Source organism: Pomacea canaliculata, linkage group LG3 (assembly GCF_003073045.1).
Source record: "Pomacea canaliculata isolate SZHN2017 linkage group LG3, ASM307304v1, whole genome shotgun sequence".
Classification (NCBI taxonomy): Eukaryota; Metazoa; Mollusca; class Gastropoda; order Architaenioglossa; family Ampullariidae; genus Pomacea; species Pomacea canaliculata.
Genome location: NC_037592.1, coordinates 8,968,589 through 8,994,370, shown reverse-complemented (window position 1 = coordinate 8,994,370; position 25,782 = coordinate 8,968,589). Strand labels below are relative to the sequence as shown.

At 38.6% G+C, this 25,782-nt stretch overlaps 6 protein-coding genes across 8 annotated transcripts; 4 read left to right on the top strand and 2 right to left on the bottom strand.

Annotated features, from left to right (window-relative positions):
• Window positions 1-357: 357 nt before the first annotated feature.
• LOC112560278 (tetraspanin-9-like) lies at window positions 358-5,594 on the bottom strand. Of its 2 annotated transcripts, none has more exons than XM_025232014.1 (7): window positions 5,276-5,594; window positions 4,445-4,532; window positions 3,884-4,075; window positions 3,442-3,516; window positions 3,067-3,150; window positions 2,510-2,629; window positions 358-2,190 (listed from the first exon to the last, which is right to left on the bottom strand). In XM_025232014.1, the coding sequence occupies exons 2-7, from the start codon at window positions 4,505-4,507 to the stop codon at window positions 2,038-2,040; spliced, it is 687 nt and encodes a 228-aa protein (XP_025087799.1). In that variant the 5' UTR covers window positions 4,508-4,532; window positions 5,276-5,594; the 3' UTR covers window positions 358-2,037. The 2 variants fall into 2 exon arrangements, with proteins under 2 accessions (XP_025087799.1, XP_025087800.1); XM_025232015.1 differs by having other exon boundaries at window positions 5,368-5,594.
• An 88-nt stretch (window positions 5,595-5,682) lies between these two features.
• LOC112558825 (TBC1 domain family member 7-like) lies at window positions 5,683-9,262 on the top strand. Its single transcript, XM_025229513.1, has 6 exons — window positions 5,683-5,910; window positions 6,354-6,538; window positions 6,882-6,986; window positions 7,458-7,609; window positions 8,093-8,222; window positions 9,046-9,262. Exons 1-6 carry the CDS (start codon window positions 5,721-5,723, stop codon window positions 9,163-9,165), a joined length of 882 nt encoding a protein of 293 aa, XP_025085298.1. The 5' UTR covers window positions 5,683-5,720; the 3' UTR covers window positions 9,166-9,262.
• A 786-nt stretch (window positions 9,263-10,048) lies between these two features.
• On the bottom strand, window positions 10,049-11,558 carry LOC112560279. Its single transcript, XM_025232016.1, has 3 exons — window positions 11,163-11,558; window positions 10,846-11,057; window positions 10,049-10,467 (listed from the first exon to the last, which is right to left on the bottom strand). The coding sequence occupies exons 1-3, from the start codon at window positions 11,258-11,260 to the stop codon at window positions 10,358-10,360; spliced, it is 420 nt and encodes a 139-aa protein (XP_025087801.1). The 5' UTR covers window positions 11,261-11,558; the 3' UTR covers window positions 10,049-10,357.
• A 390-nt stretch (window positions 11,559-11,948) lies between these two features.
• LOC112560627 (carbohydrate sulfotransferase 13-like) lies at window positions 11,949-15,721 on the top strand. Its single transcript, XM_025232573.1, has 3 exons — window positions 11,949-12,801; window positions 13,893-14,250; window positions 14,755-15,721. Exons 1-3 carry the CDS (start codon window positions 12,696-12,698, stop codon window positions 15,695-15,697), a joined length of 1,407 nt encoding a protein of 468 aa, XP_025088358.1. The 5' UTR covers window positions 11,949-12,695; the 3' UTR covers window positions 15,698-15,721.
• A 439-nt stretch (window positions 15,722-16,160) lies between these two features.
• On the top strand, window positions 16,161-20,621 carry LOC112560674. Of its 2 annotated transcripts, XR_003098564.1 has the most exons (6): window positions 16,161-16,253; window positions 16,652-16,752; window positions 17,208-17,248; window positions 17,610-17,825; window positions 19,320-19,514; window positions 19,820-19,942. XR_003098564.1 is itself a non-coding variant. In XM_025232685.1 (3 exons), exons 1-3 carry the CDS (start codon window positions 17,709-17,711, stop codon window positions 20,472-20,474), a joined length of 957 nt encoding a protein of 318 aa, XP_025088470.1. In that variant the 5' UTR covers window positions 17,673-17,708; the 3' UTR covers window positions 20,475-20,621. The 2 variants fall into 2 exon arrangements, 1 of the variants encoding a protein (XP_025088470.1); XM_025232685.1 differs by lacking the exons at window positions 16,161-16,253; window positions 16,652-16,752; window positions 17,208-17,248 and having other exon boundaries at window positions 17,673-17,825; window positions 19,320-19,504; window positions 19,820-20,621.
• Window positions 20,518-25,736, top strand: LOC112558824. Its single transcript, XM_025229512.1, has 7 exons — window positions 20,518-20,593; window positions 22,877-22,951; window positions 23,145-23,392; window positions 24,116-24,329; window positions 24,538-24,697; window positions 25,289-25,420; window positions 25,730-25,736. The coding sequence occupies exons 1-7, from the start codon at window positions 20,518-20,520 to the stop codon at window positions 25,734-25,736; spliced, it is 912 nt and encodes a 303-aa protein (XP_025085297.1).
• Window positions 25,737-25,782: the final 46 nt, after the last annotated feature.

The following is a 25,782-nucleotide window of genomic DNA, read 5'->3' as shown; positions in this document are numbered from 1 at the left end:
AACATGTGTCCATAATTTGTTGTTCTGGTGACAGGAAGAGTAAGAAGACGATCATCAGACGCGGAGTGGAGTTGACTAGATGGGACGTAAAGGAAAAGTTCAGAGAAATAATCAGGGCAGGTGCCAGAAAAGAAATGAAAAAGACAGCACGGACAGTCTGTACTGGATGAGAGAACGGATGGGTAGACAGTGCAAAAAAAAAAAAAAAAAAAAAAAGGAAAGGGGTGATGTGGTCCCGTTTCCTAGCTCTAACAGACGTGCAGCAGAGTTCTGTACTTTCTGGAGTTTGTGAAGGTTTTCAGGGCAAGCAAGTAAGGAGTTGCAGTAATCAAGTCTGGATAAAACAAACGCACATCATCATATGCTGCTGGTTTATCGAACAATAAAAAACAACACTGAATTTAAAAAGTAAAAATCATTTCTCGTTCAAATTGCATGCTGACGAAAAGACATTAAATAGAAAATAAATATAAAATATTGACTTCGTTTGAAGACAATGAAGGGGGAGACAATTCAAACCCCAAAGTTCTTTCAACAGTTACTTCCCTTGGATCTGCCCGCTTCTCCATCTCCAGGCAAACATTTATGTTAACCAAGCAAAAGAAATGTAACGAGGGCAGATCCAGTATAGACGAGACTGTGAACTTAGAAATCCCTGCACAACACATACTTAGCATGGTATCATATTCCATATACGGCAGTCCGCTTTTAGGGTGGTTCCAAGCAGCCGGTACATAGACTGCACTAGGCTAATGAAGAACAGTCTACTAAATCGTATATGTTTGATAGCATTTATATTAGTGATCCAGCTGTATTGCCCATAGTTTTAATATGTTGACCATGTTCGACCTGTTTTTTCCAGGTAGGGGGGCCCCCTGTCTAAACAAAAACTGGCAGGAATTTCCTAAGCAGAATGTTCTTTTCAACAATAAAAAATAGACTATTAAAAATCCCAAACAATACCAAACATTCATGAAAATTTAAATGTTCTTAACTCAAAGCAGTCAAAAATCCTTTAAAATATTACAACTGTCAAGACTGCTAAGCTTATTTTAACTGTGCTGCCAGTCATGTGCTAGTATGCTGAATGAGTATTTTTAGCACTAGCAGATAAAAAAAAAACCCCTCATTTTTGAATTTGTTTACAGGTCAAAATGGAATATTTTACAGCATCTCAAAATTGTTAATGATGAATGGGTTCAGCATCTGATAAGTATGTTTCAAGGAGATATCTCAAAATATTTACAAAATATCTTCAATCATGCAACATTTGATACACGTACATCTGTACTGTAGGTATAGCAGTCCCTACTTAAAATGACAATCATCACTGCTCTACTACTTTAAATAATCCCATAAGAACCTTTTTCCTATGTTTCCAAAAGTTAGTTATCTAATGAAGTTAAAGAGATTCATATGCTGCACACAATATGTTACATGATATAACCAAAACCTGCAATTTAGTTAAATAACAGAATTAATAAACAGTATGATTGATAATAACATGAAATATGCTATAGTCCTTTCTGCTTTTTTGATTTAGGAACACAACCTTGTAATGTATAATCTAACAATAAATTGATTTACAAAAAGAAAATAAGACCTCCACTGCACATTTCATTTGCAACATAACAACAACAGGAGCTGAAAAACTTATAGGCATCCAGTCTTCTTAGCAACTAAGAAGTACATCATTTGCAATACTCATGTGAGTATCTGAGCATGTGTACCCCAATCCTGCCATTTAAAGGCATAACAGCACTCAGTGCTTTTTTCAAATTCTAGAGAAAAATATTGTGGGGTAGAACCTAAACCATATCAGCTTAAATATCACAATTCCAACACTCCTCCATACTTTTCATACGGTAAGTTTTCTTAACAACAATGAAAAGAATGTACATTGTTGTACAAATTTAATTCACTCTTTGACACTTAACCATTCACACAGACAGGATGTCTTCAAACTATAAAACAGAACATGAAGTAATGATGGTGAGAACCATAAAATGATTTACAGGAAAATTACTTTTTTGACATTTATACTGCAACATTTCTGCTTCTGCGTATGGCACATATGAGAACCATGCTGATAACAAGGTTAATAATCTGCAAAATACCAAGCACTATCCCAGCAATGCCCAGTGCTATGAAGTTGTTCTTCAATTCACTTTTCACCTTTTCATAGCAGCCCTGGGGAAATACAAGACAAAAACCTAGCAATAATGTAATAAAAATACAGAACATTTATAAATATTTATAAATATTGACTGTCAATCTACTTCTATGTCTAGCTTACAATTACTGCTTTATGAATGCTTACTCTGCCCGAATCGCACAAAAGCATTTAGAACAACATTAGAAGTAATACAAGGGAATTAACTATCAGGATTTCTCATTCTTTGTTCATTTAGTCATATGCAACAAATAAATGCAAGAAGGCATGTTTACTTGTCCCTTTCTCCTCACACACGCTCTCTCTCTCATCTGCTTTTGCTATCAAGAAATATACCTTGTCATAAGCAAGCTCGGGACGCTTGCCACAGTCTTCATAGGAGCAACAGGAATCGGGCACGGTATTGCTCATAATAGCATACCAGTCATCTTTCTTCTCAACACCACAGCACTTGAACTATGAACAAAAGCAATGGCAATTTATCAGGATGGTATATCCTGCAGCAAGTGAAAATTTAAGATACAGTTAACAATTGTTTTCTTGATATCATGGAATGTAGGGTTTCAATTTTTAAAAAAGGTGATTTATCGGTTGTTAATAGCAACCAAAACATCTGAATTAATTAATTAAATCTGAATTAAAAAATTAAAATTAAACTAAAATTTTTATATAAAAATGTACAGATTTTTTTTTGAAAGAAAAATTGTTTTTGCACAGGCAGTTAGTATGTCAGCTAAACATACAAGCCTAGGTACATGAACACATGCGGGCACACAATCACACAATGAAGGGAAATTTCTCAGTAGATTTATCACAAAGCAATAATACTTCCTTAAGTGCTGCCTTATTTCTTAAGACATTATTATGAGAGACATCACAACAAGCTTCCTTACTTCAGACTGAATGGCATCCCAAGTAGGCCAACGTTTCGAAGTCTTCAGCCCATCCAACAGCTGGGTTTTGACTTCCTCATCAATCTTAATTTTTTGTGTACAGACAAACAAATTAAGCAAATGTGGAAGGATTTCTTTTTAGAAAGAAAGAAACAGGCCAATAATAAAAGACAATACAAAGTAAGGAGTGTTATAAAAGACAAATACTGGCATAGGATTGTAAATTTGTCAGCAATGCTTTAGAGAAAAATGGTAAAATGGAAAATATGAGTACAAAAAATTTTACAGTGTGTGTGTGCATACATGTGTATGTGCTTGTCTTCTAAATTGAAGAGCAACATTTCCATGAAAAAAAAAATCTTAAAGATAACTCACATCATCTTTGTATATAAGACCAACAATGCCAACTGCAATCTCCAAAGCAAAGATGACAAACACCATTGTAAAATACTGCAAATGAACACATACATTTTAAAGAACATTAAAATTTGTGCACCAGTGACAGTGAAAACATGACACTTAATCTCTTTATAAAACACTGGTTTTTCAGGATTTTACAAAATGTACTCTCTACAAAAGATAAGAGGGAAAGTGTTAAAATGGGCATACTTATTCATCTCATGCATATGCAACACAAGGAGTGTGGTTAAACAGTCTGCATCTTAGCGATACAGTTCAGGTATTTGTATGGGGAAAAAAGGGGCTCTTTTCTTTTCAGCTTAGCCTGCTGCTTTAATTGATTATCCTTATATGACACTTTGGTGTGTACCTTAATTTAAAAAAAAAGAAAGTTCTAAGCAAAAATCAAACTACATACTATAATGAGTAGGCATTGGCTTTCCATCCATGCGCCACAGAATCCAATGAAGGCAACAACAAACACAATAATACCAGCTGCAATCATGACAGCAGTAATGTTGACATCTTCATACTTTGGCATTAGGTTCAGAAAATTGCCCTTGGTCACAAACAGGTATGCTCCAACAGCAACCATTGCTATTCCCATAAGCTGAAAAGAAAAATATGGCTGTAACTTGTGTTCTGCAAAGCTTAATAGCAAATTGCTCTTAGAAATAGTTACAAGAAGAAATGCAACATTGCTTCTAGGTGTTATAGTACTATGACAGTTTAAAAATACAGTGGCTAAGATAAGTGATAAGAGATCAACACTCTCCCTCCCCCCCTCCCCTGTAAAAGGAAATTAAGCAGAGTTATAAGCAAGTATGTTATAAAGAACTATTTTGATATTTCAAGCAATACAGTCATTAAGGTATTTAACATATTTCATCTTAACTGCTATTTAGTATGATAATAAAATAATAAGATGCAATTAATCATAATATAATCACATAAATTAAATATAATCAGCAATACTTACGATCCCAATAAAATTACATATGATAAAGACTATTTGAATGCATTTATAGATCCCAGAAGCCATGGTGAGCAGAATCTCTTGCTGCAACCTAAAATTCAAATAAACATGTTATTAGATATTTATTTTATATAAAAGGAAAAACACATGTGAACCCACCAAAAAAATCTGAAAGAATGAACGCATAGCTCTTATTTAAATTATTAACTTGATTTTTTTATACATATATATATATTATTTTAGTGTTTTCTTTAACTACAATTAATGGAAGAATTCAGACACACGACATGAAAGAAATTGGAATATGTGCGACAATTTGTCTTTTTCAAATGGCTATAGTTCTGCAATTCTAAATTTTGAACAAGTATTTTCATTAGCATGCATGGTCTTTCATAGTCTTTCAGTTCCTGGATCATTTTTAGTAAATATCACACACACTCCCCTCAATCAAATACCTATTTATGGCATACACCCAACTAAAATAACGGACATCGTGGACATACACATACGGTACCCATATTTTGTGACAGATGATGCAGACTTTTGAAAGTTGGCCTTGTACTTTTTACTTTAACAGATTCAAATTACGAGCTTTTTAATAAACGGATATTGTAACTTATTATAAGCAAGAACTTGTATTACAAGTAATGCTTTTTATAAAATATATATATATATAACTCTCCAAGCTCTTGAAATAAAATACTTTTGACCAAAATTTGCCTTAGCAAAAAATACACAAATGTCCCCGTTACAGTTCGCAAAATAAGCTGTTAAAATATTACTTCTGCTTGTAAACAGCGAAAATGAAAGAAAATCTTTATTTTGTCGTTTTACCTTTTCAGACAATAGTAAATATGATCCTTCTCTCGTCGTTGTGGAACGGGCTGCCCAAATAGTTATGAGTGAACTTTATCTCTATGTTATACCTGAAGCGACTGCCCAACCGGTAATGTGATTCTAAAACAGTTATACTGCTGATAAATATATCGCCTCCACATTGTGACAAAACCTGCTCTACCAGTTTCGGCAGATATTATGAAGGAATTCTTGTCGTCTGCTAAATGGCTGCGTTCAGAAAACTCTGTTATCTCACAAATGTTTGAGACAGTGTTTCATTGAACGTTTGATGAAAGTTAATTTATAAGCTTTTTTAAAAAAAAAAACAAGATTAAGAGAACTGTGAATTGTATCACAGGATTTTCGTGTGTGGCGTCTGAGATTGCTCTGCTTGAGTCGCAGGGGACATCACTCTGTGTTATTTTCAAGGCTGACAAAAACAATGGCAGCAGAAGAACGGAACTTCCGAAGCTACTACTATGAGAAATTCGGATTTAGAACAGTTGAAGAAAAGAAATCTGTTGAAATTCTTTTGAAAGAGCAGCATATTAATCTTGAAAAACTTCGTTTCTTTTGCCTTCGATTTGCTCTGCCGGCCGTTTACAGAACACTTGTGTGGAAAATTCTTCTTGGTGAGATACGAAATTAAATCTGTCTCCGTGGAGATGTAAAACCTTAGAAAATCGATTGCTTAAATTTCATGCCTGAATATTCCTATTCAGTTAAAGTTTATAACGATTTATCCATCGGATAAGAGTTTGGTTTACTCTTACTCGCGTGTGTGAGAGCGAGAGAGACATCTGACAAACATGTATCTTTTAAAGGTATGAAAAACAATTTTAAAGTTTTGTTATCCTCCAGTGTTTGTTTGTTTGTTTTTGGGGGGGATCTTTGAATGAAAGTATATTTTCCATCTTCTCACTTTTCCTCTCTTTAATGATTACATCTTGAGATAACCACCTGTTTAAAATTTTCCCCATTACCGCTTCCATTTACAGTATGTTTCTAAGAGACATTGTATTTCTTTAATCAGCCTTAATTGATGATCATAATGATTCAAAGTTGTTTCATACAGGAGTTCTACCCCCTCACCAGAGCTCACACGACTTTGTGCTAGCACAGAGGAAGGAACAGTTAAAGGATCTGAAACAAGGGCTGTCACTCTTAAACAAAGGAGGAGACATAGCTTCACCTGAAGTTACCCTTCTAAAGCTCTTTCTACTGGAGAGAGGACAGCTACCTTTTCAAGATATTGATATGGCAAGCAGGAACTTTTTATTGGAACGCTAAGCCAAGTACAGAATTATTTTAAAGTAAAAGGGCCTAATATATTGTTTTTCCTAAGATAAAAATCTGTGAACATTATAGTTCTTATCTGGTTTTAGTAGGCGATCAAGATCTTATTTCCTGCAGTGTCACAAAAGTAGGTTCGCTGATTTCCCAATACCTCATTAACATATGATCAAGGCCAGTAAAATTGTAATTTTATGGTATAAAAAGGTAAAATGTATCGAGGAAGGGGAACTTTGCAGATGTATTTAGTTGCAAAATTACACTGTAGAGCTATATCATAATAACTAATGTTTCAATATATTTGTTTTAGATGGTGTCTGAAAAGAACAAGGGCTTTGTGGCTATTGCCCATGCAGTTTGCAATATAGCTGATTCTGATTTTGATCGGTATTGGATTTCATCTCGATTTTCATGCACTTAGAAAAGTTCAGAGACACGCTAAGAAGTTACGTAAGTTGAAACTATGTGTTTTTTTTATATTGTCCATAAACTCACTAAAGAAAAACAAGAAATCAGATTATATTTTTTGTATAAAAATAGTAAACTGTGAAGGTTATCACTAAACCTTTTGGGTGCTGGGGATTGAGATATTAGAGACCAGATCTACCTTGGGGCCAGTTTTTGGTGAGGGTGATGCCTATTTCTCCTACTGTTTTGGCTTTCTTAGTCCTCATTGTTATGTATATAGCTGGGTCAACTGTGAGTTGACTGTATTATTCATATATCAAAGTGGCTAGAGTGGATGTCTCCATTTTCAGACACCTTTAGGCTATAAGCTTGCCAATATTTTTAAATGTATTCATTATAAACCATCAAGCAAACTAAAAAAAATTGAGTAATTTCTTATTCATATGCCATTAAACTTTTCATTTCCAACTTGTTGTAGCCAGAAGCAACACTCAGATGCCTGAAGAAGGAGGACCCTGACCACAAACTCTGTCACCATCTGCAAGAGCATTATGTGCTGACTTCTCTCCCTTTGATAGATTGGTTTACGTGTTGCTTTGCTAGTGTTCTGCCAGACATCTCATTTGAAAGGTAAATTTAAGAACAAACAAATATTTCTTTACATCATAGTATATAATAGTTTAATTGGAATCAAGCATATCAGTAACAGTAATATAACAAATAAAAGTAATACCAGTACATTTGTGTAGTAGCATATTGTCAGGAAAAAAAACTTACCTAGGCCATTCTTAACTGGGCAAAGTACTGAAACGACGAAGCTCCAAAGTGCCATAAATATATCTGGAAATAGTTCTTGTTCATAAAGAAAATCATCATAGATATAAGTTAGAAATGCAAAGTGTTTAGTAGTGGATCAAACAGTAAACACCAAATTTATCATCAAGGGTAGCAGAAAACAATTGTGGAGCATAAGAGCTGTCATGCCAGTTAGGCACAACCTCATTTTGACTGTTAGTAGCAGTATTAGAGCAAGTAGCAGTACTTTGCAATATAGCAATATATCACATGTAAAATAAACTGTAAGATAATAATGATAGAAAATGTACATTTCAGAGTGTGGGACAAAGTCATTGGAGGATCCACATTTGTACTTGTCTACGTTGCTGTTAGCATCTTGATCTTTTTTCGACGCCCGCTGCTGAGTATGAAGTCATCTGAGGAGATGGTGGCCTACCTGAGACACGTACGTGCATCTGCACATTTTCGAGAGTGGAGAACATAGTTATTGTTGCTTAGCTATGAATTCCTCTAGTTCATTCTTATCACATCCAGCGTGAGGACATAATAATAATAATAATAATAATAACACATTTATACAGTGCCTTTTTCCAGCAACGGCAGGACTCAAAGAGCTTTACAGTAATAAGAGTGCACTTGTACAGCGTGCTTTCCTGTCAAAAAGACAAACACAGGAAGATCAGCAGTCCAATGAAGAAACAAAACATGACGATGAATTGGTGATATAACAGTGACACAACAGCACACAATGTGGTGATAGCCAGTTTCTCTTAGGAAGAATGTAGAAATCAAGGTAGGTGGAGATCAGCATGGAGAATGCGATGCAGTAGAAAGTCATCTTCAACCAGTTAGCAAAAGGGAGATCACCCCGATCAGGGACGTGAGACTTTGGATCTAAATATGATCGTTTGTTGTTTCATCAAAGCATCCAAGGAAAGAAGTTGAAGCAGAACTGAACAATTACATCATATAAGCAAGTGATTACAAGGCACTGTCTGGATGCACAACAGATGGGATTGCTGTCCAACAAAATCTCTCTTGATCATGTTTGTGTTCACCATATCAGAAAAATAAAACATATTTCATGGAAAAATAGATTGTTCGTTTTATTACTTTAAGTTTTCCTTTGAATATTTTTTCCCATTGAACTCTTCTGATAGGGGTACGCTTTTTTCTTTATCAATTATTTTCAATGAGGAATTTTAGTAGTTATAAAGTTGTGCATACTATTTTATGGAGACATTACAGTATCTTGTTGACTCTTACAGATTCCTGAAGACTGTGGGGATATAATCGTCAACCAAGCACTGGACCTCTGGACACAGAATGGCAGTCAGCTGATGAGTTCTAAATCAGACTCTCCTAATGTTGACAAGAGCAGAAACTGATGAATCACGTGTTAAATGCATACCTTCATTTCAGTCAGAAAACGGGGAAAGAGGTAATCCTACATAGTATTAAAAATGGTTTACTTTATGAGATCAAGCAGGCGTTCTTTCTTTGAAGGAGGGATTATTTCAGCATGGATGAAAAGGTTTGTGGCACAAGCGTTGTTTTAAATTTTTTTTTAGCTGTTGTGAGTTCCTTTTATAATCTTTTGTGCATGAGGCTCATAAAAGGGGGGCACAGTAGTGTAGTTGTTAAAACACTCGCTTGTCATGACTGCAATGAGCGGCTGAAAGTTTAAATCTAGTTTGGGACATTCTATGTATGTGGTACCTGTCCACAAGGCTGGGTGTCAGGGTTTTCTCGAGGTACTCTGTTTTCTTCCCGTTCCCCCTTCCCCCATAGTGCAAAATCACCACAAGGTGAAAGCACTTTCCTACTAAATAAACCAGGCTCATGAAATGGTGATGACAGTAGTAATAATAAGGATGAATGCCTTTTAATTACATCTGATCTTTTACATGAGGTCCCAGTCTGATTAAAATAGTTTGTGAAAGAAAGTGAAACGATTTTTGCAATGAGTGATAATTGATAAAATTGTGCTTATTATATATTATTTTATATATTTACTCATCATTACCCCCTTTTTTTAAAATTGAGATTGTGTTCATACAGGAAACTGAAGAGTATTACACTAGAAGTGATTAGATCTTTCTCTACATTTCAAAAAATATGTTTTTAAATACAATACTGTTTGGAAAGCAAACATACATTCGAGATATGTGTGCATAACTTAGTCCTGTTTAGGTTAATGCTTCTGACCTTCTCAGTATTGAAGGCAAAGAAAGAAAACGCATTCATTTGAAAGATATAGACTCAAGCAGATATAGCATGGTCCTTTAATGGTTTCCAATGCAGTAAACTGCAGCAGCTTAGTGTCAGAAAAGAACCATGGTCCTGGTGCACAATACTTGGGACAAAGATTACTTATTAAATATGCTTAGCATATTTTAAAAAATGAATAAACATGTATCTGCAATAGCAGCCAATAATGTATGGTACAACCAGAATTACACTATTGACAAAACTTATTTTTCTGAGACACAGTCTTCACTTTTTTGCACGTCAACACCATCCTGAACGGCAGTCACTTTCCATCACCTTTGGACAAAGGCTGTGTTGTTGCTGGAGATATTAGGAGGGAACAACTGATGCCTTAAACTGAGCAAATCTGACTTTCATACGGTCGAGAAATGCAGGCTGCGTGGTTGATGGGTCAGCATGTCCACAAAAATCATCTGAAACTGATATCAATTTTTTTTTTCTCTTTTTTTAAATACAAAATCCTTCGCCTCTCTCCCTTTCTTTTTCAGCAGTAACTGGTTTTGTCCTATTACATTTTTGTGTTATTTTATAATTGAAAACGAAAAGACCATCATTTTGGCTGTATTTGAGGCTTACTTCTTCACCACACTATGCCATTATGTTTTATCTGAGCTTTTGCATTTATTACATACATAAAAGGAGGACGTCTATATATATTTTGAGGAATGCATGCACATAAACGTACGGCACAAACGAACAATCTATAAAGAAAAGACCAACAACCCACCGCTGTCCCGCCACCCGCCCCGGGGAAAAAAAAATTCTATCATAGATACTGTAAAGAAAAGAGGGTATACCATGCGTTATAACTCGATTATTTGCGAGAGTTCTCGTACACCGAGACTGAGGTCGCAAATAAGATGACCTGTCACATTCAACATTCAAGTTCCGGTTCTTGAGCTGTCGGTCGATAATGATCCTTTGATCGGAAGCACAGTCATCTCCTAGAGACGGCTGAGGACTGATGTCGGGACTCAGTGGTCTTGCAATCAGCTTGAACTCTGTCGTCCTTAGACAAACAAAAATCTCATTCACAGCTCATTGCTGTTAAGCTGATTTCTGGTACAGTCACAACTCGATAGAAAACAAAAAAAAAAAAACTCCATCGGATTACCTGGACAATCTTATTCTGTCCACGTCGTCGGTAACACAAACGAGTTTAGTTCTTGAACTTTTGGTGCTCGTCCACACCGTGGCACTGCACATGGTCATCTGGCACCGAGATGGAGTGAACTGCTGCAATTTGACATGTCTTCAACCTAAAGCTGATGTAATCAGAACTGACGTATGCCAGTTTGATTACTTATCTGTCAGCATTTGACGCTTAAATTACACCTGCGCTGTTTTGATTAAGAGTACACGCAGACGATATAAAGATGCCTTTGTTAAGACTCTGGCGCATAGCTGTTGCTTCCTGAGACAAAACTAACCATCCCACACTATTACTTATTGCACAATTTCTGAACTAATTAAGATCTTTAAAACTCCATGAACGCGTGTTAGCACAGCGAAAAGAATTGAGGGAAGGGAGAAAAGCTTTCTGCTTTCACGTACGAATAAACCTCTGCTGACTAAACTCACTATTAAACTGGCTTTTTTCTCCATTGTGCTAGACTTGAAGCCGTAAACCAGATAAACAACCAAAAAACTTCGCCTCCTCCCCAACCTGACTAAGGTTTACATCACTAAACGGAGCATCCTATTTTTTCGGGGACATATGCCGCATGTGCGCAATGGGTCACGTGATCACTTCCCGTACATTTGGCCTGGGGTTAGGGATGGTTGGGGGTTGGTGGGACCATGTGGGTAGGTGTCGGTTGGACGTAGGACGTAAATGTGCGCAGGTAGCACACGTGGCAGGGAAGCTGTTACTCGTCCTTTTACCGTCTGTCGATGAATTGTGTTTTAGTTTTAATGTGCTTTTATCGCTTGCATGGCGGTGAGTATCGATATATTTACTGCTTGTAAAATTATAATAATAGTTTTATACAACATTTCCTTATTAATTTTTTTAAACAACTCTTTGTGTCTGTTGACTGTAATAATAAAACATCCCTTTACATAAAATATAATTGCCGGACATAATAGAACACAAAACGTTGACATCCCAATTTTAGTTCGTCATTTGGAACATTTGTTTACGCAGGAACTTTAAGTTTGTCTGACAAGTATTACTGATCTCCACACACCATATTGTGACTGAAAATAAATAAAAAGGAAAGCAAATAGACGAGTACGACGATTACTTTCGGGGACATTATATGTGTTATCTCTTTATTTTAATGTACATTACAGCTTTTAGTCAGCATTTCAATTCCTGGCTCAAGATTTCTGCGATTCTGCTTTTTTTTATGGATCTGTCACACAGTGCAGGCAGTTCTGTGTGTGTGCGTTTTAAAATTATTATTTCCTTGTGTAGTGAAAAACTCCTACATACGCGATTATCATATTTCGTCTTTCCGTAGTGTGTTTTCTGTCTGCACCATTCTTCCGGTTTCAAGACTTTTGTAAATGGTAAAGCTCCATGAACACTCCTGGTATTAGAACACAAACTTTGTTAGCCAACAAATTAAATTAGCTTAAGATAGCCGCCGCAGTAAGTAGTTATACACTAACAACTACAGCAAGCGAGTCGATTACACAGCCAATGTCCCCAAGACTGCGACGAAGACGTGGTGCAGTGGCTTTGCTGGTCATCGCCACAGCCACCCCAGTCCTTCTGCTGCTGACCCGCATGAACAGTCCGCCGAGCGGTGAGTGACCATAAGCTGGACTTCTCTAGAGAAGAATTTTCGCTTCAAGGACCTGACCTTCTTAACCTCGTCTAGGTTGTTGAATATGTGATTTTGTTGTTCATAACATTCGACAATGGCGCGCGCATGCAGAGAAAGAGCCAGGGACAGTTGTTTTTTTGTTTTTGTTTTTTTTTTTTTGGGGGGGGGGGGTGCATGTCTGTGTGTATGGATTATGTTTCTTTTTGCGTGTCTTTGTGTTTGCATGTTTGTGTTTATGATGGTCTTCATGCATATCTATGTGAGTGTACTTACGCATTGCTATCCTGGGTTTGTGCACAAGGCGATCTAACGTAAGCCAGTTGAACTCACTGTATCATGTACACGTATTTTTTCTATAGTAACAGATGTTCCAGAGGTTTCTAGTTTAGTCTCTTAGAAAGCGATTGATAAATCTGTGTCACAAAAATCAATGTCTCTATCTGTGCTGTTAATGAATAAATAGCAAAACATTTGACCTCAAGGACTAGTTCTCCACTCTGCTTGTTTGCCGCACCCGCTGTTGCTGTTGCACCTGTAGGCATGAAAGTCCCGTTGTAATAATAAAATGGCTACAGATGGTTCGACCGGGATGAGAGAAATAGTCGCGAAACCGAGACAGCTTTAAGTGATATAAACTGGACCTTATTCTACCTATCATGACAAGAACTATTACCTTCCTTTTGTTTGTAAAAAAAATTCTGTGCTTTGTTGACTCTTTCTACCTTTCTCCATAGAATCCTGTGCCAAAACCTGAACATTTTTGTCATTCAGTGAGCAATGATCTCGGACTGGACACGAAACATTTTAAACGCTGCTGTCCCTGTGACATTTTAATTGTTATTGTTCGTCTTAAAAGTAGTGACCCTCATTGACTGAGTTAAGTTTCACGTTTTATTTGAGTTCTCTAGGGACAAAGAACTAAAATAAAATTTCATACGGGCATTCTGTTTCTTGTCATCTTTTCGTTTTATTTTAATAGTTCTGCGGCCTTAGCTGTAAACAAATTAAATGGAGTTAAGAGTAAATTCCTCCCTTGATCAAAGCGCTTACATGCTCTGATACGTTTATAGAAAAAGCTCCGAGGACTCTTCAGCAAACCGACTACGATCTGGAAAAAGAGTCTGAAAGAGCATCCACAGTCCACGTGATGCTAGACCAGCCAACCAGCATGGAGGTCTTCCGACAGCGCAAGGCAAGACTCCAGCAGGCATGCGCCATCAATCCTCCTACCTCCACACTGATGCCCCCCTTCCAGTACGGCGTCATGACGGCTGGCAGGATGGCCTACTGTCCAATGCCCAAGTCTGGCAGCACAGTCTGGAAGCGAATCCTCTACTACATCGACCAGAAGCTGAACGTTTCCTTTCTAGATGTGGATTATGGCGACATTCACGCGAAAACCATGTACATGTTTGACATGACTTACAAGTGAGTGAACGAACCGTACGCGTGCGTGCGCATGCGCACGTGTGTCTTTTGTCTTTTAAATACAATTTTTACAACGTCTGATGGACTAACATGCAAACCTTTTAGTGAATATTTCTCTGTTCGTCTTCGGAAATACACGAGATACCATATCTCTGGTCTTCCCGAATAAAATCTTAACGATGTACGAAGCAAAGTACAAGAAAATAAGAAAATGATTTCTTAATTAAATAAACTATGCAAAGTACATACATTCGACAATCTGACCCATCTGAAAGGAGTCCCATTACTAACCGTACTTTCAAGTTACAGTACTGTTACTCTTTTTCAACCACCGTTTACTTCCATATCCATACGCACACCAACTGCCAGCTGTTACTCCTCACCTTGTACTGCAAATACTCATGACATCCAATTATCATTCACAACTCACATTCATACTCAACTATTTACTTAGTTTACAGTTAGCCAATCTTAAGTTTTGTTTCAAGTTGGGCCTCGTTGCAGACACCCCCCGTCAGACGGTGACGTCAAGAGCGTAGTGTTTGTCCGAGAACCCTACTCCAGACTGTTCGCCGGCTACCTGGACAAGCTCTTCACGCCACGACATGCCAACTGGATCCGATACGCGCAGCCGGTGCTACGTTACACACGGAAGTACGCCACGGCGCACGAGCTAGCCTGCGCACACGATGTGCAGTTCGAGGAGTTTGTGGAGTACTACGTGGCGCTGGAGACTGGCGACCTACGCGAGCCCCGCGACGAACACTTCGCGCCGCTGACGCAACTGTGCGGCTTCTGCCGCCGCGACTACGATTTTGTCGGCCACCAGGAGACGTTCGCGTCTGACACGCTGGGTATCTTGGAGCAGTTGAACGCCTCCGGCCTCCTGACCCCAGAGGACTTCGCCCACGAATTCGCCCGCTACGAGATGGAGGCACTGGTCCGCTACACCTTCGCGAATGAACTGGAGGACGAGGCTAAGGTCGGTGCCTGCATGTCCCGCCATGAAGCTCTGCGGCGCCTGTGGAAGGTGCTGCAAGTGCGAGGATGCCTCAGCTCCCTGGAGTTCTTTCCCTTCACAGAGGAAGACTGCCAGGAGGTGACGGTGGATGTCTTCATGGAGCTGGCCATGGAAGCCTTTCAACGATCCCTCAGCGACCAAAACCGGACGTCGAACTACCAGGCGGCCATGATGGAAGCTTATAGTACTGTATCGTTTTACCTGCGGAACGCCCTGCGAGGTGTCTTGTGGAAAGATTTTATGTATTTCGGTACGACGCCAGCAACTCCAACGTTTTTCCTCCCGAAGACAACTTTCTTCTACCGGACTATCGGTATTTTGACATCTTTGATTCATTTTTGTTTGACACTGTTGACGAGTTTAACGTTAATGTCTGATGTTCTGTTCTGGGAGCTGGTTGGAGACTGTGATCTCTTACACTCATAAAGATGTTGTCCAATTTTTTTTTACCTTTTCGAAGACCTGGAAGAGACTGTAAGAAAGTGAATAAAAGAGACAAAACCAAAGAAGGAGTTTATGCGCGTGTGCTATGTGTATTTGGCTAATGCCTCATCTTCTACTTTAAAACAAATTCATGTTATTTGCAGGGTATGTAGTGTACATATGAGAAACTGCAGTCAGAAATTCAAAATGGCTGTCTACAGAAATTAGTGCCTCTTCAAAGTGTAAACAAAAAGTATTACCACGGAGCTTCTTGAAAATCATCTGCTTGTCACGGATCAAATACTTTTAGCGACTATTTACATACTCTATTTACATCGTCGTTGTCAAGGGAACCTTTTGAGACGTTGCTCTGACATCATTTAAAAGCCATGACGACAACGTTAGCGCATCACTTACGTAGACACGGCAAGTGATGTCATAGTCTGTTCTCCTCTCTCTCTGAGACGCCATGTTGAAATGACTGTCTGCACCAATGCATCCCAGTGAAGCTTGCGACATGTTTCTCGCATCACGATTTTCACTCAGCCCAAACAGATCGGTAAGCTCCTGTCAATCTAACAGAGTGTCAAGCTAAAGAAGAAAAAACAACAAAAACAAACTCGAATTTAGACACTTGCGTAATCTAAGAAAATGCTTTAAGAATATTTAGAAAGGATGTGAAAGCAGAAAACTCGACTGGCTGTTGATGGAAATTTCTGGACGTGCGTTTTACTGGCTCTGTGTTGTGTTTATAGTGGTGGAAATACTGATCGCCATCGAGGTTGCAGAAAATATTCTCATTGCCATTATAGCATTACTAATAGAAGTAGAGTGATTATCATAATTATTAATTAAATAACAAAGATTTTAAACGTAAAGATATAAATCAACTAGAACACAATTAATTTGATGCCTGTTTTCATGAGTCGTAATATTTTTATTCTTATCCTCTTCTAGCGCCGTTGTTACTGTGGGCAACGGAGAAAACTTATTTTTCTGTTTTTTCCTTGGCATACTTTCCCTTATCCTGCAAATCTGTTTCCTTGTGCACACACCAGGTAAGATACAATATCGCGCGTAAGTCTGTTCGTGCAAAGGGTTTCAGTTGAAAATATACCCGAAAACTTTCACAGTTAAATACTTAATACTTTCTTTAAACTTTGCCACAATACATTTATTGTGTATAAGTAACATGAAATTTCGTCTCGTCAGTTTTTTTCCTATAAGCATTTTTTAAAGAGGGAAAAAGAGCTTGTCCAAGTAGCACTCGCAGGTATACAAATAAACAAACATGATTTAAAGCAAATGTTTAAAGAGGATACCCTTTGTTTTGGTATGATTTGATTTGTTTCGATTTGTTTTTGGTGGGACTGTAAAACTTTTCAACCAGACGCATGCTATTTTTTTCTAGTAAAATAAATGCATTATTAGACAAATCTAGCACATTGAGGTTTTATGGGTCGACAATTTACCCTTTAACTATATGAACATATTCATCCTGTGTTCATTTCAGTGAGCATCAGTGTGGTTACCGCGAGAAATAACACGAGACAGGTGAGTGAAGTTACCATGCACGAACAAACTGACAGACAGCACGTTCACATGCACACACGGCCACTTATTCCGACGACGTACCTGTGCAACCAAAAAAAAAAAAATAATAATAATTTCATGTAAAAGTACACATTGAGAGAAATAAAACTTATGGACGGAAGGAAGGAAAAGGACTGTAGTCTGCAGGACGGACAAAAAACTATAATTGATGGATGGATGGAAGAAAAGAGAATGAAATCAGACGCATAGACGGAAGGAAGAGAAGAGTGTCATTTGGACGATTGGAAGAGAATAGCGACACGTTCGGACAGTAAAAAAGGTCACCCGCCAATAAGCAGCAAACTTTTGTTTTTCCTTTCAGCTGCCACGAGCGCAGGTCACGCACCTGGAAGTCTTTTATAAACGACAGCAGCGGCTTGTGGATGCCTGCGAGGGCCAGCGGAAGCACATCCACGACCACATGCCGGTCAAAGCTCCGCGAAAACTCTTTCGGGTGGGAGACCTCGCCATGTGTCCCATCCCCAAGAGCGGGTCGACTTTCTGGAAGCAAGTTCTGTTGTACATTCACGACAACAAAGTGAATTGATTTGTATACACAGATTTTGTAATCACACTTTGCTAGCTCGCATAATTCAGTAAAAGTATGCATACTAAAAACTAGGTATATATATATAGGTGTGTGTAAGGGGTTCACTATTATACAAGAATATCGTTTCATGAGCTGGGTCTAGAAATGGTGACTATGTAAAAAGTGGGGTGGTGATGGTGGGTCACAGCATTATACAAATCCATCTATATCATGTGGCTCAAGTCTTAAATATCAATATTTTCTCGTCAAGATGCCTTCAATAGTTTAGGTGTGTAAAATCTGCTAAAGTGGAACTTGTCAGAGTTTCTTAAGTTTAGGGTGTAAGACATTGTTTGTTTAAAATCTTGCCGATCTGCAGAAACCACATCTTTGCTACAAAATAATTTTGCGTCCGACAGCAAGAGATTTTAGTGGCTTAGGCGATGCCCTAAAAGACAGATAAAGATTTCTTTTAAAAAAAGTGCTATTGGCAGTAGTTGACATTTCTGTACAATAACAATGTTAGTGTAGGCAAAGGGAAACTACTACGTCAGGCTTCGACCGACGAAAATTAAAGGGAGGTAACAGCCCCGCTGACTAGCAGCAGTAGCATTAGTAGTACAATTATTACATGGTCGTCACTATAGGAGTGCTGTAAAATCGGAATGAATCGGCGCCACTATACCCGAATGAGAATGGTGCACGACTTCCTTGCCGGGTATCCTTCGCGTCAGATCTTGTGTTAGTGATCGCGCATGCGAAATCTGCCAAAACAAACGTCTATGCAAATTTCATATACTATATACATGCTTTCTTATGAGGTCAGTTTGACAGCTCATAAAATAAGGACAATATTTCAAAATGAGATTAATTGGAAACTGTAATACGGACGACAGTTGTGTGGTACGATAACTGGCAATGCTACTATATTTAAGTAAATAAAATATAATAGACTTGGGAAACAGCTCTTTCAGTGCATGTCGGTCTCTATCAGCATTCTTGTTGAAAATGTTGAACTACAACACCCGTTATGGTGGATTGAGACATGTTTTACCAAATCTTGTTTAATTAGAAGGTAATAATAAGTTAAATTGTCTTAAATAAATTCCTGCTTGATGAGAACAGAACTAACGTATTTAGCGCATTAGATATGAGCATTAGTCATATATTCTGTTGTTGATATCGCATCTGCTGTTTGATGACAAATTGTTTAAGCCTTGTAACGAGCTAAACAAAATCTTTCTCTCCCGATTACACATTTTCGCCTTTTTGTTTACAGTATTAATTATTGTAATTTATTATTATTATCATCATCTACTTCAGCCAATACTCAGGTTCCCCCGCCCCTAAGTGATACTTTTGTTGTGCGGGCGTGGGTCTGTGTACCAATCTACATTAATTGCTTTATTAGTTCACGTGTTGCTGACTAGGTCACGCATGCTTGTGACCCTTAACCTTTGCGCTGACAAACTCTCACGAGCTCCTTATCCTGCTTGTTGTCAGACAGGCCCGTTCTTTGAAGCCGACTATGGGGACGTGCACAAACGGGCCTTCAGGCACGAGAAGCCGGCCAGTGACGTCATCGATGACGACACAATAACCGCTGTGTTCGTGCGCGAACCTTACGCCCGCCTGTTCTCAGGCTACATGGACAAGATCTTCCAGCCTCGCCTCGACAACTGGCGAAGGCAAGTTGTTGTGAGTTTGCCAGAAAGTCAAAAAAGTTTGCAAGAAAGATGAAAACTAAAACAATATAACAAAACAAAGCGTTGAGATAAGATATGTTTAGGAGTGGGTATGAGTGTTTGTATGTGATGTGTAAATTCAGTTAATTATTTTATATTTATGAACTTTTTTTAGTGGGTTTTTAGTGGTATAGATGGGGCTACGTGAAAGATTCGTCGAGAGCTGCAGTAGTCTACTAAGTCGTGTTCATTCTCTCCTTAATCCCACTCTCCCAGTCCCACCTTTCTATTACCTGTATTTATTTATTCTTATTTCAGGTTCGCTCGCCCTATGGCAGATTTTCTCTTGTCCGGAGTTGAAGCACGGCACACAATATACCACATGTGTCCCGCAAACATCTCATTCGCCCAGTTCGTCACCTACTTTATCGCCGCGCGAGAACGCTGTGAAGGACACAGGCCTCCCGAGGAACCCCCACTTCGTCCCGCAGTCCTTCCTGTGCGGCTTCTGCAGCGACGCCGTTACGCCCGCCACAATGCAGGCGCGGCGCCAGTGGCTCATCCGGAAACTGCAGCATGCTCAGGACCGGAAGCTGCTAACGCCAAGGGGAAATCGTTTAAACACGACCTCAGACACGAACCTGAAACCTCGAGACATCGAGAAAGCCGACACAGGTTCTCGCGTCCAACCGTTATACGACTTTATCGGCAAAACGGAGAGTCTCCTAGACGACGCGGCGGCCATTTTGGAAGCTGGGCAACTTTCTGGCAGGTTACCTTCTTTCGAAGACGCGGACCGCAGGACCAAGCGCCAGTTGATCCGCCTGACCCTCCACCATCTGTGGAACACACATCTTGTCAACGTCATGGCCCACGAGTGTCAGCACAAGGAGGAGGCTCTTCGACGGGTGTGGAAAGGCCTGCAAGTCAGGGGCATCATCAGCAAGCGAGAGTTATTTCCCGTGCCGCCTGAAGACATCGTGGCGATCAAGGGCCCGGCTTTTGTCAACATCACGATGGCGGCGTTCCAGCGTTCCGCACGGGACCCGACGCTGAGGCGAAACACGAAGGAAGCCATGATGGAAGCATACAGTACTGTCCCTTATGCGGACAGACAGGCGTTGAAGAAAATATTTGACACAGATTTTCGTTTGTTCGGTTATCCCTCTTCCATCCCGGAAGTGTTTCCTGAAAAAGACGTATTTGTCCTTGGAGACTACAGTTACTTTGACTTGTTCGACAGGACAAACAAAGAAAGGCCTTAATCATGTCACAAAACGCCTCGTTAGGAACAAACTAAATTAATGAATTAAAACTTTTTTGGAGGGAAAAAACTTAAATCAGACACAATCACAATATAAAAATAAATTTAATGTTTTCGCTGAGAATTTCAAATAATGGCGCCTTAACACCAAAAAATCGAACTTATTTTCTAGAAATGGATGAGAAGAACAAATTCCGGAGATTGATAGGGATGGAGATGTATTTTCTTGTATTTAGTTTCAGTGAAACAAAAGCAAAACTGTACGTGGGCATGCGCTCATGACTCATTAATGTACGTGCTCATCTAAGTGTGTCGTTGCGCAAAAGTGAGGACAAAATAGGAAGAAAAAAAATCCTTGTCATCGCGAGAAGTGAATCACGACTGGTTTACTAAGAAACTACTTCCTAAATCGTGTGAATCGCACCCCGGTTTGAAAGTGTGTTGGACTCATGCACACAGTGCAGCCACTCCGCCGGATATGACGATCGCGTGACCATGACAACGTCTCTAAGGTCATAGGTCAACACACAATCTTCTCGAGACAGCCTCTTTTGGTACAGGCTAAGTGGAGGTAATTAAGCTGTACGCCCATTTCAGGCATTCAAAATTTCAAAAGGGAAATTTAGTCAAGTTGAAAATAAAATAAAATGACTACATCCACCAAGGCCAGTGTGTTTACAGGCGCGTAGTGTTACAGCAACCAGTTTACTTACATCAGACAGGAGGCAAAGGTTCTGTGAGGGATGTGACCCGTTTGTCACTGACAAGAGTTAGACAAATCAAAATGAGGAATTGCAGATGCGAAACTGTGTGTATTGTTTTACTTCTTGTCGTCGGATGCATGGGAAGATCAAGGTAAGAAGAAAACCACATAATGTAGTTCCATGTGATGTTTAGTCTCAGACCGTTACTGCTGTCTCTGTTCCTATGTGAGGAAAAACTCCATCAAATTGCTTGTTTCTCGTGGAAGTAATTATAAAGTTAGCTGGGTTTTTTTTCATAAGACAAACCAAACGTGCACCTAAACAAGATTTGTGCTTTCTTAAATGTCCAATAAGAAAACGAACATCTTAAAATATAGATCACTTTGACACAGTGGACTGTTAGTTTTGTACTGCTCTACGCTTTGAAACATGTTGTCAACGGAAATTAAATACTAAGTAATGTTCATGTTATTTATTTATTTTTTTAGATCCATATCATGCTTCTCAGATTGGGGAGCGTCTAAAAATGGAGGTAAATTTTAAAATCATTTCTCCATGCTTCTGTGTAACCGTACTTACTTACAGATTGAGTCTGTATATCTTAAGACAGCATTCAGCAAGTAAATAACAACAACATAGTCTTGTTCTTGTCAAATAATATAATGAAAAGCATCGACGACCGTGTGGATCCAGCACTGATGGGGAGGGGGATCGCAGGAGAGAAGGGTGTGTTTTGTGGGCTACAAGGAGAAGAAATAATATACACGGACCAGATTCGAATATTTTTGTACATTCGATCTGTGCGATTAAATTTGATGGCAGTTACTTGAATACTCAGTCTCCAGAAGTGAAGTTGGTGTTGCATGTAACACTTGTGACGGATTTGCTAGGGTAAGATGTTGTTAGACGGTGTCCCGGAGTTTCCTTTTAACTCCTCTTGGAAATGGACTATTGAATGCACTATGATTTCTATTATTTAGATGTATATATATATATGAATTGTATGGATTGCTATGTGCATGTATATATTTATTAACATATCTATATACACACTTAAAAACATAGTGGGTGGGTTGTTGTAGTCTTAACAGTCAGAGCCCCTATGGAGCAAAAGGCTGTCGGTTCAAGGTTCGTTCGGGCACGTAACTAAACACTTGTCATGTTACCCTGGCAGCCCCTTAGCAGAAACAAGTACATGCTTTATCAGGTAAATCCGGCACCCCCTTAAATACGCTGTCATGGACACAATGAGTTATTTACGCTCATTGTCTAAAAGCTTTAGTTTGTGTGCGAGTGTAAGGTAAAGTTTAACTTTTTTCTGCCGCCGATATAATAATTATTCTCACATATACGCAAGATATAGATTACATACTTAATTTTTATGTTTTATTTTTGATGTTTTACAAGGCAACTGCAAATTTGATGTAAATCTCTGCGGCTGGAGTAGTGACCGCATCAAAGAAGGGAAATGGACCGTGAACGGTATGTATTTATAGATGAATGTCTACAAATACAATTAAAATAATACAAAAAGTAATTATATTATCTGTTAATTATAATTGTCTTTCAGTAAGCGCTAAGAGGAACTGATAGTACGTAAAGGGCTCATGTTCCGTACCCGAGCTGTTAATCGTCACTTGATTTACAAAATCAGTTTTGTTATTCTGTTCTCTAGGTTCTGTTGCTCAGCTACAGTGGATATCAAGTTGGGGCAACGCCAAGGCGTGGATGACGAGCCCAAAGCTGTGTGAGACATCATCAGAAACAGCGTGTCTGCGAATGCGATATAAAATAAACAGAAGCAGGAAACTGTATATAGAGCGCTGCAACCACTCATGCGAGACACTGTGGTCAACTGATAAAGGGACAGAAGACCAATGGCAGGCCGTCAACGTCTCTATTGACACGAGTGGCTCTTTCACAGTAAGTTCAAAGTGATCTGTGGCGCGCACAGGAAGACAATAACGCACGCCCACACGTACACCAACATACATATGCACGAAAAAAGTCACACAAACAGCGGTTGAGAACGATGAGAGGCAAAAGGGCAATATAGCAGTAGAAAGAGAAAACATATGCCTTGTAATATTCACATATGGTACTAAGATAAAACAAAACCAAAACATTTTGACATTATGCATGTCAAATTATTTGTTACAACCTGATACGATAAATAACGTTTCTTCTGTATGTCAATGGAGGGAAACAGTTCCTGAATCTAAGAGTTGCTAATTTGCATTTGTATACCTTAGTTTCTATACAGAAATATTAGACAGCGACTGTTGCTTAGTTGCGTTAGCGAAATAAAATACTAAACCTTATTTTTCTACTTAGTGTCGTTGAATGGTTCTTAATGTGGTCGAGGTTAAACCGCGGCTTAAGTTTTTCAGTCATCTGCTCGTTTCGTTGTTTCCCAGTTTTTTCCGGTACTTTCTTTGTGTTTCTTTAGTAAATTTTATCTGCTCCTCCTTAAGAAACTTATATTCATTTGCATGACGGTCAGTTGGATGTAAAAACTAAAAAGACTTTATTGTTCTTTACTGGAAGGTAGGGAAACACGACAAAGAGAAACAAAATATTCCACAATCTCCGTTTCCTAAAATTGTATTAGAACCAGGACTGCGAGATGCTTTTATATGTCAACAGATTCGTATCACTGGAGAAAAAAGTTTTTATCATAGAGGTCCTCAAATTTACGTCGACGATGTTACTTACACGAATACGCCATGCAACCAGACGAGGAACACTCGATCTCTGAACGGTACGACAACTACAAGTAACGGTCCTGACAGCTCCACCAGACCTTCACTTTCTGGCAACGGCACAGGCATCACACCTACGACTCAAGGACCCACACAAGGTATGTTTTCCAAGGTAATTAAAATAACAGATTTTCAGAGTTTTCATATTTCCTTCTGGATGCAAAGCAAAAACAAAAGTGCGCATGGAGAGTACGACTGATTTGAAATGTAGGCGAACTGAAATCTGTGTAGGACGCATGGTAAAGAACGTCTCCTCAAATCTGGTGAAAAGGCCTTTGACTTAAAGTCCTTTTTGGAAAATTGTAGAAGCTGCCCTGGAGGTGGAGAGTTCTCACGATGCAGTGGACAACGCGGTGACGACCGGTATTGCCGCTGCTGTCGTCGCCATCGCCATGGTCATTGCTGCCGTCGCTGTAGTCGCTCGATACTACATCAATAGAGGCTGCTGCAACAGAAGTTTGCTTCGGTAAGATTTTAAAAAGCTTTCATTTTCTAAATTAAGTTATTTTAGGTTTTTTTTTCATTTAATGGCTCGTTTGTTTGTTATTCAAGAATTTTTTGGTGTTACTGTTTTTGTGTACGTATATTTTAATTTTGTCTTTTGTACTTTTTTATTTTTTGCGTTTGTGTGTGTGTGTCATTTTATTTATTTATTTTTGTTTTCAGTTTTGATTTTGTTTTTCTATCATTTCTATTTTAATACGTGCGTTACGCTGCTTTCTGTGGCATTCGAAAGTGGACATCGATCATTAATATTGATACACAGAGAGAGAGAGAGAGCAGCTACGCTGTCAGACACACGAAAAGACGGTTAGAATAATAAGGATCACGATGATCATGCAGAAAAATAATTGCTAAAAAAAAAGGTTCAGGTGTCAAGACCGATTAAAATATACAGATGGCTAAAAATCTGTACTGTACTCTGAGTTTTTCATTATCTCGTCATCACACAATCTCGCTTTACGCAATTTCATCTTCATACAGTCTCATCTTTATAATAAAACCATCCTAAAATCTCGCCTTCACAAACTCTAATCTAAGAACAATTTTGATGCAGGAAGAAACCTTCGATTCCAAAGTACAATGACAAAAATCCTCCAATTACAGCCTCCAATCAACTGTACAACATAGTTGGTGAGTATAGTGTACACAACTGCGATCAATGTTCCCGATGGTCGCCAACGTCAAAGTTAGCCAATGATCGAGCTCTTCTCTTTTTTTTTCTCTCTCTGCACTCATTCAGATAACACTACATCAGGTCTTTGCCTTATTTTTTTTTCTCGGTTTTCCTTTTACTTTGTTTCGAGTTTTTCTTAATTTTTAATGAATTCTTCCATTATCGTTTACCTAATTTATTTACACTGTCATCTAGTGTTTTAATGCAATAAGTCCTTTCGACAATATAAAGAGCAAGTCCTGCATTATGCAAATTATAAAACAACGAAGTACAACAAATGTGGACTTCATGTATAATTATCCGAACTCTCTTCAATTTCAGGTTATAACCACAACAACAGAGATCCTTCCCTCGAAATCCACAGCATACATCAA

What these genes read in the sequence shown, in the direction of transcription:
- LOC112560278 (XM_025232014.1), bottom strand. Translation starts at nt 4,507, where the DNA reads ATGGCTTCTGGGATCTATAAATGCATTCAAATAGTCTTTATCATATGT. An exon ending in GCCAATGCCTACTCATTATA is followed by an intron (nt 3,517 to 3,883) that starts GTATGTAGTTTG and finishes GTTCATTTGCAG; the next exon opens with TATTTTACAATGGTGTTTGT. An exon ending in GGGATGCCATTCAGTCTGAA is followed by an intron (nt 2,630 to 3,066) that starts GTAAGGAAGCTT and finishes TTTTGTTCATAG; the next exon opens with TTCAAGTGCTGTGGTGTTGA.
- LOC112558825 (XM_025229513.1), top strand. Translation starts at nt 5,721, where the DNA reads ATGGCAGCAGAAGAACGGAACTTCCGAAGCTACTACTATGAGAAATTC. An exon ending in TGTGTGGAAAATTCTTCTTG is followed by an intron (nt 5,911 to 6,353) that starts GTGAGATACGAA and finishes TGTTTCATACAG; the next exon opens with GAGTTCTACCCCCTCACCAG. An exon ending in TTTCATCTCGATTTTCATGC is followed by an intron (nt 6,987 to 7,457) that starts ACTTAGAAAAGT and finishes AACTTGTTGTAG; the next exon opens with CCAGAAGCAACACTCAGATG.
- LOC112560279 (XM_025232016.1), bottom strand. Translation starts at nt 11,260, where the DNA reads ATGACCATGTGCAGTGCCACGGTGTGGACGAGCACCAAAAGTTCAAGA. An exon ending in GACAGAATAAGATTGTCCAG is followed by an intron (nt 11,058 to 11,162) that starts GTAATCCGATGG and finishes TGTTTGTCTAAG; the next exon opens with GACGACAGAGTTCAAGCTGA. An exon ending in TAATCGAGTTATAACGCATG is followed by an intron (nt 10,468 to 10,845) that starts GTATACCCTCTT and finishes AATTGATATCAG; the next exon opens with TTTCAGATGATTTTTGTGGA.
- LOC112560627 (XM_025232573.1), top strand. Translation starts at nt 12,696, where the DNA reads ATGTCCCCAAGACTGCGACGAAGACGTGGTGCAGTGGCTTTGCTGGTC. An exon ending in CATGAACAGTCCGCCGAGCG is followed by an intron (nt 12,802 to 13,892) that starts GTGAGTGACCAT and finishes ATACGTTTATAG; the next exon opens with AAAAAGCTCCGAGGACTCTT. An exon ending in ATGTTTGACATGACTTACAA is followed by an intron (nt 14,251 to 14,754) that starts GTGAGTGAACGA and finishes GCCTCGTTGCAG; the next exon opens with ACACCCCCCGTCAGACGGTG.
- LOC112560674 (XM_025232685.1), top strand. Translation starts at nt 17,709, where the DNA reads ATGCCGGTCAAAGCTCCGCGAAAACTCTTTCGGGTGGGAGACCTCGCC. An exon ending in TGTACATTCACGACAACAAA is followed by an intron (nt 17,826 to 19,319) that starts GTGAATTGATTT and finishes GCTTGTTGTCAG; the next exon opens with ACAGGCCCGTTCTTTGAAGC. An exon ending in CGCCTCGACAACTGGCGAAG is followed by an intron (nt 19,505 to 19,819) that starts GCAAGTTGTTGT and finishes TTCTTATTTCAG; the next exon opens with GTTCGCTCGCCCTATGGCAG.
- LOC112558824 (XM_025229512.1), top strand. Translation starts at nt 20,518, where the DNA reads ATGGCGGCGTTCCAGCGTTCCGCACGGGACCCGACGCTGAGGCGAAAC. An exon ending in AGCCATGATGGAAGCATACA is followed by an intron (nt 20,594 to 22,876) that starts GTACTGTCCCTT and finishes ATGTTTTACAAG; the next exon opens with GCAACTGCAAATTTGATGTA. An exon ending in AGGGAAATGGACCGTGAACG is followed by an intron (nt 22,952 to 23,144) that starts GTATGTATTTAT and finishes TCTGTTCTCTAG; the next exon opens with GTTCTGTTGCTCAGCTACAG.